Source organism: Eucyclogobius newberryi, unplaced genomic scaffold (genome assembly GCF_026437365.1).
Source record: "Eucyclogobius newberryi isolate DKJ021-1_F unplaced genomic scaffold, fEucNew1.0.hap1 SCAF_4, whole genome shotgun sequence".
Taxonomy (NCBI): domain Eukaryota; kingdom Metazoa; phylum Chordata; class Actinopteri; order Gobiiformes; family Gobiidae; genus Eucyclogobius; species Eucyclogobius newberryi.
This window is the reverse complement of record NW_027316056.1, coordinates 250,001-260,000: the sequence shown is the minus strand read 5'-3', so window position 1 is coordinate 260,000 and position 10,000 is coordinate 250,001. Positions and strand designations below refer to the sequence as shown.

General features: G+C 45.4%; 2 protein-coding genes and 8 non-coding genes across 10 annotated transcripts in view; 2 read left to right on the top strand and 8 right to left on the bottom strand.

Moving 5' to 3' along the window:
- Positions 1 to 557: 557 nt before the first annotated feature.
- Positions 558 to 628, top strand: trnag-gcc (transfer RNA glycine (anticodon GCC)). The gene has a single exon. It is a non-coding gene; the product is annotated as a tRNA-Gly (tRNA).
- Positions 629 to 713: 85 nt separating this feature from the next.
- Positions 714 to 796, bottom strand: trnal-cag (transfer RNA leucine (anticodon CAG)). The gene is given in 2 exon segments: positions 714 to 748; positions 759 to 796. It is a non-coding gene; the product is annotated as a tRNA-Leu (tRNA).
- An 88-nt stretch (positions 797 to 884) lies between these two features.
- On the bottom strand, positions 885 to 990 carry LOC140378376 (U6 spliceosomal RNA). Its single transcript, XR_011930225.1, has one exon. It is a non-coding gene; the product is annotated as a U6 spliceosomal RNA (small nuclear RNA).
- Positions 991 to 1,890: 900 nt separating this feature from the next.
- Positions 1,891 to 1,973, bottom strand: trnal-cag (transfer RNA leucine (anticodon CAG)). Its single transcript has one exon. It is a non-coding gene; the product is annotated as a tRNA-Leu (tRNA).
- Positions 1,974 to 2,061: 88 nt separating this feature from the next.
- Positions 2,062 to 2,167, bottom strand: LOC140378375 (U6 spliceosomal RNA). The gene has a single exon (XR_011930224.1). It is a non-coding gene; the product is annotated as a U6 spliceosomal RNA (small nuclear RNA).
- Positions 2,168 to 2,886: 719 nt separating this feature from the next.
- Positions 2,887 to 2,957, top strand: trnag-gcc (transfer RNA glycine (anticodon GCC)). Its single transcript has one exon. It is a non-coding gene; the product is annotated as a tRNA-Gly (tRNA).
- Positions 2,958 to 3,042: 85 nt separating this feature from the next.
- On the bottom strand, positions 3,043 to 3,125 carry trnal-cag (transfer RNA leucine (anticodon CAG)). Its single transcript is given in 2 exon segments — positions 3,043 to 3,077; positions 3,088 to 3,125. It is a non-coding gene; the product is annotated as a tRNA-Leu (tRNA).
- An 88-nt stretch (positions 3,126 to 3,213) lies between these two features.
- LOC140378374 (U6 spliceosomal RNA) lies at positions 3,214 to 3,319 on the bottom strand. The gene has a single exon (XR_011930223.1). It is a non-coding gene; the product is annotated as a U6 spliceosomal RNA (small nuclear RNA).
- Positions 3,320 to 7,201: 3,882 nt separating this feature from the next.
- LOC140377288 (uncharacterized) lies at positions 7,202 to 9,249 on the bottom strand. The gene is made up of 5 exons (XM_072462638.1): positions 9,183 to 9,249; positions 9,025 to 9,102; positions 8,876 to 8,941; positions 7,553 to 8,669; positions 7,202 to 7,413 (listed from the first exon to the last, which is right to left on the bottom strand). The coding sequence occupies exons 1-5, from the start codon at positions 9,247 to 9,249 to the stop codon at positions 7,209 to 7,211; spliced, it is 1,533 nt and encodes a 510-aa protein (XP_072318739.1). The 3' UTR covers positions 7,202 to 7,208.
- Positions 9,250 to 9,316: 67 nt separating this feature from the next.
- The window catches only part of LOC140377652 (uncharacterized), a 966-nt gene continuing 282 nt past the window's right edge, over positions 9,317 to 10,000 (bottom strand). The window contains exons 1-2 of the mRNA XM_072463129.1: positions 9,799 to 10,000; positions 9,317 to 9,687 (exon numbers count right to left, since the gene is read on the bottom strand). The exon at positions 9,799 to 10,000 is cut by the window's right edge and continues 282 nt beyond it. Coding sequence (XP_072319230.1) covers positions 9,487 to 9,687; positions 9,799 to 10,000 — 403 coding nt within the window. The 3' untranslated portion in view covers positions 9,317 to 9,486. The remainder of the gene's footprint in view (positions 9,688 to 9,798) is intronic.

Below are 10,000 nucleotides of genomic sequence, written 5' to 3'. Positions count from 1 at the left end.
TGTGGGTACCTATCTCACTTCCCTCAATCTTGTGAGCCCAACCCTGCAGTCACAGCGTCATCCAGTTGCCAAACTTTACTCCGAGCGCTTCATCTGGTTGGAGACAAAAATATTTTGTGCAACGTTACCCAATCTGTCTTTCCTTAATTTGGTTTAATGTACAAGATTATATGCCGTATATTGCAAATTATACGTTATAGACGAGCTCTCTGCATCAACAAAAAATAATCCGGGGCTGTATATCCATTCCATTTCAGTTCATTTCATTTCATTTCATCTCTTATCTTTTCTTATCTTTTCTTTTCAGCTCCTGTTATAGCCATGTCCGAGGGCAAAATGCGTCCGTAAATGTGGTTGAAGGAAAAAAAAATAAAAAATAGATGGCCATACAAATGCGCCTTGTGCGCATTGGTGGTTCAGTGGTGTCATGCAGGAGGCCCACATGTGCATTGCCTGGTGTGGGTACCTTATCTCACTTTCCTCATCTCTTTTCTTTTCATCTCATCTCATCTCATCCAAAAAAAAAAAAAAAATGGCCGAACAAATGCTCTATGTGTGCATTGGTGGTTCAGTGGTAGAATTCCTGCTTGCCATGCAGGAGGCCTGGGTTCGATTCCCGGCTAATGCAGCAGAGCTTTTGAGAAGACTTTGGCGTGCCTATGTGCAATGTTTCATTCATTATCTAAATGCACAAGATTATGCCTAAAGTTTAATGTCAGAAGTGGAATTCGAACCCACGCCTCCAGGGGAGACTGCGACCTGAACCTAGCGCCTTAGACCGCTCGGCCATCCTGACGGTGTGAGTGCTTAGCTTTGCCCTTTCCGACGCAGACAAGAGCCCCGACCATGAAAATCTTGATTTTGCTGACAATGCAGCGGCATGATAAAATGAGGAACGCTTCACGAATTTGCGTGTCATCCTTGCGCAGGGGCCATGCTAATCTTCTCTGTATCGTTCCAATTTTAGTATATGTGTTAGCGAACTAACACAATAGTGCCGGGTTGCAACCACGCCTTTATAGCGCTCTTAAAATCCTGCTCCTGCAGTCATGGTGTTATAGCCGCAAGAAAGTGCAACACGCGTGGGTTGGAATCCCATCCTCGTCGTAGCACTAGGTTTTGCTTCCCACTTTGCACATATGCATAGCCTGGTGTGGGTACCTATCTCACTTCCCTCAATCTTGTGAGCCCAACCCTGCAGTCACAGCGTCATCCAGTTGCCAAACTTTACTCCGAGCGCTTCATCTGGTTGGAGACAAAAATATTTTGTGCAACGTTACCCAATCTGTCTTTCCTTAATTTGGTTTAATGTACAAGATTATATGCCGTATATTGCAAATTATACGTTATAGACGAGCTCTCTGCATCAAGAAAAAATAATCCGGGGCTGTATATCCATTCCATTTCAGTTCATTTCAGTTCATTTCAGTTCATTTCAGTTCATTTCATTTCATTTCATCTCTTATCTTTTCTTATCTTTTCTTTTCAGCTCCTGTTATAGCCATGTCCGAGGGCAAAATGCGTCCGTAAATGTGGTTGAAGGAAAAAAAATAAAAAATAGATGGCCATACAAATGCGCCTTGTGCGCATTGGTGGTTCAGTGGTATCATGCAGGAGGCCCACATGTGCATTGCCTGGTGTGGGTACCTTATCTCACTTTCCTCAATCTCTTTTCTTTTCATCTCATCTCATCCAAAAAAAAAAAAAAAATGGCCGAACAAATGCTCTATGTGTGCATTGGTGGTTCAGTGGTAGAATTCCTTCTTGCCATGCAGGAGGCCTGGGTTCGATTCCCGGCTAATGCAGCAGAGCTTTTGAGAAGACTTTGGCGTGCCTATGTGCAATGTTTCATTTAATATCTAAATGCACAAGATTATGCCTAAAGTTTACTGTCAGAAGTGGGATTCGAACCCACGCCTCCAGGGGAGACTGCGACCTGAACGCAGCGCCTTAGACCGCTCGGCCATCCTGACGGTGTGAGTGCTTAGCTTTGCCCTTTCCGACGCAGACAAGAGCCCCGACCATGGAAACCTTGATTTTGCTGACAATGCAGCGGCATGATAAAATGAGGAACGCTTCACGAATTTGCGTGTCATCCTTGCGCAGGGGCCATGCTAATCTTCTCTGTATCGTTCCAATTTTAGTATATGTGTTAGCGAACTAACACAATAGTGCCTGGTTGCAACCACGCCTTTATAGCGCTCTTAAAATCCTGCTCCTGCAGTCATGGTGTTATAGCCGCAAGAAAGTGCAACACGCGTGGGTTGGAATCCCATCCTCGTCATAGCACTAGGTTTTGCTTCCCACTTTGCACATATGCATAGCCTGGTGTGGGTACCTATCTCACTTCCCTCAATCTTGTGAGCCCAACCCTGCAGTCACAGCGTCATCCAGTTGCCAAACTTTACTCCGAGCGCTTCATCTGGTTGGAGACAAAAATATTTTGTGCAACGTTACCCAATCTGTCTTTCCTTAATTTGGTTTAATGTACAAGATTATATGCCGTATATTGCAAATTATACGTTATAGACGAGCTCTCTGCATCAACAAAAAATAATCCGGGGCTGTATATCCATTCCATTTCAGTTCATTTCATTTCATTTCATCTCTTATCTTTTCTTATCTTTTCTTTTCAGCTCCTGTTATAGCCATGTCCGAGGGCAAAATGCGTCCGTAAATGTGGTTGAAGGAAAAAAAAATAAAAAATAGATGGCCATACAAATGCGCCTTGTGCGCATTGGTGGTTCAGTGGTGTCATGCAGGAGGCCCACATGTGCATTGCCTGGTGTGGGTACCTTATCTCACTTTCCTCATCTCTTTTCTTTTCATCTCATCTCATCTCATCCAAAAAAAAAAAAAAAATGGCCGAACAAATGCTCTATGTGTGCATTGGTGGTTCAGTGGTAGAATTCCTGCTTGCCATGCAGGAGGCCTGGGTTCGATTCCCGGCTAATGCAGCAGAGCTTTTGAGAAGACTTTGGCGTGCCTATGTGCAATGTTTCATTCATTATCTAAATGCACAAGATTATGCCTAAAGTTTACTGTCAGAAGTGGAATTCGAACCCACGCCTCCAGGGGAGACTGCGACCTGAACCTAGCGCCTTAGACCGCTCGGCCATCCTGACGGTGTGAGTGCTTAGCTTTGCCCTTTCCGACGCAGACAAGAGCCCCGACCATGAAAATCTTGATTTTGCTGACAATGCAGCGGCATGATAAAATGAGGAACGCTTCACGAATTTGCGTGTCATCCTTGCGCAGGGGCCATGCTAATCTTCTCTGTATCGTTCCAATTTTAGTATATGTGTTAGCGAACTAACACAATAGTGCCGGGTTGCAACCACGCCTTTATAGCGCTCTTAAAATCCTGCTCCTGCAGTCATGGTTTTATAGCCGCAAGAAAGTGCAACACGCGTGGGTTGGAATCCCATCCTCGTCGTAGCACTAGGTTTTGCTTCCCACTTTGCACATATGCATAGCCTGGTGTGGGTACCTATCTCACTTCCCTCAATCTTGTGAGCCCAACCCTGCAGTCACAGCGTCATCCAGTTGCCAAACTTTACTCCGAGCGCTTCATCTGGTTGGAGACAAAAATATTTTGTGCAACGTTACCCAATCTGTCTTTCCTTAATTTGGTTTAATGTACAAGATTATATGCCGTATATTGCAAATTATACGTTATAGACGAGCTCTCTGCATCAAGAAAAAATAATCCGGGGCTGTATATCCATTCCATTTCATTTCATTTCATTTCATTTCATTTCATCTCTTATCTTTTCTTATCTTTTCTTTTCAGCTCCTGTTATAGCCATGTCCGAGGGCAAAATGCGTCCGTAAATGTGGTTGAAGGAAAAAAAATAAAAAATAGATGGCCATACAAATGCGCCTTGTGCGCATTGGTGGTTCAGTGGTATCATGCAGGAGGCCCACATGTGCATTGCCTGGTGTGGGTACCTTATCTCACTTTCCTCAATCTCTTTTCTTTTCATCTCATCTCATCCAAAAAAAAAAAAAAAATGGCCGAACAAATGCTCTATGTGTGCATTGGTGGTTCAGTGGTAGAATTCCTGCTTGCCATGCAGGGGCCAGCCGTGGATAGTGGGCATAGAGCGCCAGCCAATCAGAATGAGCCTGTGTGCCATGTGCTACTGTGATGAAGGCCAACCAATCAGAATGCAGAGATTCGTGTTCATTGACAAATTCATCTCAAGAGACCAGAGTTCAATTCCTGCAGTCCCCAGAAGAAGAGGAACGTTTCAAAGGATCAAAACTTTAAATGTATAAAGTTTATGAGTTCAAACTTTAAATGTATAAAGTTTATGAGTTCAAACATTAAATGTATAAAGTTTATGAGTTCAAACATTAAATGTATAAAGTTTATGAGTTCAAACTTTAAATGTATAAAGTTTATGAGTTCAAACATTAAATGTATAAAGTTTATGAGTTCAAACATTAAATGTATAAAGTTTATGAGTTGGTGTGGCAGTTTGCACTTGTTAAAAGGTCAGATCATGAGAAGGACTCACATGCAGCTGCTGGGACTGATTTACAATATTAATAAAATCACAAATTGATCACAAAAAGTGATTTCTGCTTCACCTTAAGAGATTTACCCACGTCACACCTTCTGCATAAATAAATAAACTTGGAGTGGGTCAGAAACCTCCAGGTGTTTAGTTTACTATCACATCTCTAACTCTGCAGCACTGAACTGTACTACTGTGTTCAGTTTATGTTCTGCAGAGAAATAAAACCAGTTACTTATATTTATGTTATGATATCGCAATCATTTATAGAATATTGTTGTATTATTATATTGGAAATAAAGTACAAAACATGTATACTTTTAAGAATAACTATTTACAAGAAAAATGCCAGATATAGTTACAGTACATTCAATATACATTCTATTTACATTTAATATACGTTCAAATATGCATTCTATTTACATTCAATATACATTCTATTTACATTCAAGTATACATTCTATTTACATTCAAATATGCATTCTATTTACATTCAATATACATTCTATTTACATTCAAGTATACATTCTATTTACATTCAAATATACATTCTATTTACATCAATATACAGGGCTTTAATCATTTCCTTCCCCATCTCTCCTTCTCCTTCTCGTAAAAGGGAGATTCCTGGAACTCCTTCCAGCTCATCTCCTTCTCCATCCCCTGATCTCTGAAGAAGGAGAAAACTTTAGCAGGGCAGTAAATGTACTTCCCTGACAGTCCGGGGAAGCTTGTGTGGATGTGAGGACTGTGTGGGCCCTGCTTCAGCTCCAGTTTGCAGAACCTGCACTTTCTGCCTGGGACAGGTGACTCCTCTCTCTTCCTCTTCAGCTGGTTCCTTTCCTCCACTCTCTGTCTTGTGGCCTCCAGCTCCCTCTGGAAGAACTCTGTGTCCACAAAGTCCTTAAAGAGCATCCTGGGCTCAGTCAGACCCTCAGCTTTATAGCTGGTGAAAACTTTGGTGGAGCAGTAAAAATATCTGACTGGCCCTTGCTGGTAAAAGTCATGAACGGCGCTGCCATCTCCCTCATACTTCGATTTTGGCTGGCCACAAGACAGGCATTTTTTTGTGTGGGGTTTTTTCAGGGCTGCTGGTGTCTGCTGCTGCTGCTGCTGCTGCTGCTGCTGCTGCTGCTGCTTCTCCACAACACTCTGCACAATTTTCTCAAGGGCGTCCTGAGAAATAGACGAGGTGGCTGCAGGAGGAGGATTAACTGCTGCAGGTGTCATGGTGACGACAGGCACAGTTGTGGTGGTACTGCCTGCTGTGAGAGACTGCCAAAGTGTCTGGGTTTGCTCCAGCTTTTCCAGGCTGATGTTGAGCGATGATGATGTGTTTAATAATTTGCAGAGATGTTTTATGTATTGTGAGATATGTAGTTTTGTGGTCGGGTGTAGCATGCTGTTAGGATCTGTGCAGGAGCTGTGGACAAGAGTGGCATACTCCTGATCCACAAGCTTGAGCATGTCCTTCTGTCCTCTGTGCTTATTAAGCAGATCATCAATTGCAGTCTTCATGGGAGCGGGCCAGCGCCTGTGGTCCAACACAAAGACCCTCCCTCCTGTCTTCACAGGTCCAGTCCGGGCACTAGATGGAGACGACCTGATGGGCAAATGTGTGGGTTCTGGGATTAATCAAATAAAGAACAATAGATCAGTGTCTGTAAACAAACAGAAAAATCACATGGGGAAAGGTTTGAATCTTTTACCTGACTTTATCTGGGGCTCCATCCTTGAAAAAATGTCTGTAGCAGTGTCAGAATCGCCAGCAGCAGCAGAGATGGTGGGGGTGACAGTGGGGGTGACAGTGGGCGTAGCATGGTGAGGAGGGAAAGTGAAGGGCCTGGTTGGAGCAACAGAAGATGGTGGGGCTGACTCTGGTGCTGCAGCAGATTGAGTGCTAGTGTCCTCAGTGTCCTTCCTGCTCTTTTGTTTATCCCAGTCTAAAGGGACAGGACGACACTCTGGTTCGGCATATTCAAGCCCAAACCTCTCCCCCGTGTCTTCTGCTGAAAGACGCAAAGCAGGATACTTTTCCTCTCCCAGAACACGCTTGGACACAGTGTTCAGGGCCTGTATCAGTGCAGGGTCAAAAACAGACGGAAGACACACACCGGGCTGTTTCAGGTCCACCAGGCGCTTGAAGTTCCAGCGACACACTCCTGTAAGGCCCTGGGCCTGGAACAACTCTGGGGACACTTGTGTACCTGTCACCCACTGGGCCTGGTGAAAGTGGTAGCCCTCCTGCTGAGACGTGCCTCTGATGGGGATCCAGACAGGGACTTTGGCACCTTCACCCGGAACATGGTTGAGCTGCAGAGTCCCTCCATGGCGGTACAGTATGCCCCCCTCTACCTCAGGATCACTGAGGCAGCCACGCAGGATGTGGACTCGCTGGATCCTCCAACACTGCAGCATGGAGGGCTTGAACAGAGGGACCCCATTGGGATCTGTGGTCAGGTGGAAGTGCTGGAAAACCCCCTCCACTCTCTGGACGAGCTCGCTGGGTTGAGGAATCTTAATCCTGCAGTGCTGGCGAATGTGCTGCTTGGTGGGAGTAGCAGGCTGTATGCCACAGAAGACGTACACGTCCTTCAGCCTCTGCAGGTCTTCCTGGTCCACCACAGAGAATGCAGCAGAGAGAAACTGTGCAAAGGAGCTATAGAGCGGGTGGTGTTCTGAAGCTCACTCACGGAGGAACCGTCTCATACAGTGAAACAAGTCCAGCTTTATGATGATGCCGTTGTTGTACTGTGATCTTGATGCACATGTATTTAACTGGTTCCCAGTGGTGACCTCAGCAACAGTGGCATCTGTTGTTCTCCATGCCTCCCAGCTCAGATGTTCTCCTGCCACAGACCCGGCCACTCTGAAAGCTGCACAGCAATCCCTAAGGGCAAAGTGAAAAATGACTATTATAAAATGGCAACAAGTATGGAATTAATAGATAATATAAAATATTTTTATGGGAGTTAGGTCATTATGCATTATTGTGTTTCTACAATAAATGATGATGTTCACTTAGTTACCTGTCAACCCAATGAAAGCAGGCCTTCTCAATGCCAGCACTGCTGTAGCGGGTTGAGAGCCCCGAATACATCGGCCGCAGACTTTTATCCGCCTCAGACTGCACCATGACCCACGACAGGATCATCCAGTTCTCGTTCATCACGGCGTACGATGACATGGCCCCAGATGAGAATGTGACTTTCCTGGCCACTTTGCGGGTGTGGTCTGAGCGCAGAGCCTGTCCAAATGTCCCCTGCATCAACCTCTGTATGGTGTCCTTCTGGTGCTGGAACTCATGCAGCAGACAGTCGATGAGGTAGTGGGAGGATACAGAGACACCATTCCAGCCATCAGGGTCACTGTAACCCCCAAAAGGTTCTGGTTTGGTCTCAGGCTTGCGCAAAAACTGCGTGATGGTCTTCTGGCCATAGGCTCCTGCCTCACCATCCATCACATTCTGGCAGCAGAGGAGATAGGCCAGGTTGGCCCGCTCATATTTAAGATGCAGCAACTCTGTAATCTGATTGGCCATATCTGTGGGGGATTTTCCAGTCCGCCTCAGCTCATCCAGAACTGATTTGCAGACGGCCTTTTTGTAGGTCAGTAGTGCTGGCAACATGTTGGTAAATCTCTTGGGGAGTTTGTCCAGCCAGAGAGGGTTGTCAGCGTACCACCGCCTACGGCACCTCTTGCAGCACAGCCTGGACGACAGTAAGTAGTACTGCCCGGTGAGGCCCACAATCAACCGCGGTCTGCCCACACCAGCGGAGACCACATATGGCTGAGCACAGTCTCCAGAGCATGGCAGGGAATAGTTGTTCTTTACCCGCCCCATCAAGTAGTCACTCTCAGGCTTCCAGATGAAAAAAGGATGCAGCTGAAAATACTTGGGGGAGGGCAGAATGTGGACACTGTCAATGAGCTCGGGCTGAGGTGGTAGGCGCCACAGAGAAAATGTCTTCATTGGGTTGCTAACAGGACGGGAACCTGGCCACAGACCCATGGACTCCAGCTCCAGCTTCATCCACGTCTTCTGCTGGTGGGAGCAGCCCCATCGGCTGAGCTCCTGCTCAAGGAAGGGCAGCAACGGGGGAGGAGGCCTGTTGATGGCAGCTGCGGGCTGAACTGGTGGAGGGCCTAGTGAACAAAACAGGATGTTTTAGTTATAGGCATTAACACAACCTTTTTGTGTGCACATAAAATGCAATCAATGACACAACTTTAAACCCACTGCACTGGCTGATTGTCACAGGAAAACAACAGAATGTACAGATTCTTGCATCATGTTTAGGAGCTACTTATTGTAATTTGACAAACACAGAACACACTTGGATCTTACTCACTTTGAGATCTCTGTTCATCTGGAGCATCAGGTGGAGAATGTGTGGGTGGAGCTGCATCTGAAACATCTAAACACAAAAATATGAGTTTAGATTATTCCATTAAAATCTCTATCAAATGTGTCACAATATCAGACCTGCAGCGGAAGTACGTCCAGACTCGGGCAGGAGAAACATCAGCTCCTCTGGAAGTGGCACTGGAGGCGTGATGGGCAGCACATCTGCAGCAGCTGAAGAGAGGAAAGAAATGTGTGATACATTTGACCAATTTTGATCTTACAGTGAATAAGCAACACGAAAAAGCTCTCACCTTCTTCTGATTCCTCCAGAACAGTCTGTTTGGACTGTGCAGCTGCATGTGAGAGAAGAAGAATCATAATGAGTCATATTTAGCTACATTTTGTAATTGCATGTTAGTAAGAACGCACACTTACATTTGACTTGTGTTTCTACTGCCCATAATTTCATATAGTTGTTTTATTTAGCAATATTAGTTTAAACGAGCAGAGGAGGCACTCACGTCAAATATACAATTAATCACTCAGTCATTCATATTGAACACCATGCATAGTAAAAATATCACTTACCCTCATCGCAGATGTATCAATTCATAGTCACAAGGACTTTTGGGAGAACACACATGAAAGAACAAAAGCAGAACAGGACCGGAACAGGGTCAAGAACAACTTGAGAATGAAGGCTGCGTAGCCATCATGCCTGCTCTCCCAGACCTCTCTCCAGGTGCTCTTGGCACGGGCACCAAAACCAACCAGCTCCTCCTCCTCTGCTGCAGGACGAGGCACAGGTGGTCGTTTCTGTAATAATAACAATACATTTTATTTGTAGGCTTACAGAACAGATTTAAACAGTTAAAACTGCATTATTACAAAGTAGAGGCTAATGTACAGATGGGTGAAGGGTTTTACCTGTGCCTCGTATTGGAGGAGAGAGCTGATCTCCTGAAAGCTGAGGGCATAGCGCAGGAAGGACTGAAGACTGTCCTTGCTATGCCGCTCTGCCTGCAATACTCCTGCAGCCTCCTCTTTCTGGTGGCTCTGGATGAGGTACAATGTGTAGCCCACATCATTCTCCAGGAGCCACCGGAAGTGCTTCCCCTTATATTTTCCA

Coding starts and splice junctions, on each gene's coding strand:
- LOC140377288 (XM_072462638.1), bottom strand. CDS start 9,249: ATGATTCTTCTTCTCTCACATGCAGCTGCACAGTCCAAACAGACTGTT. Junction 8,670..8,875: donor AGATGAACAGAGATCTCAAA/GTGAGTAAGATC, acceptor TTTGTTCACTAG/GCCCTCCACCAGTTCAGCCC. Junction 7,414..7,552: donor TGCTTTCATTGGGTTGACAG/GTAACTAAGTGA, acceptor CTTTGCCCTTAG/GGATTGCTGTGCAGCTTTCA.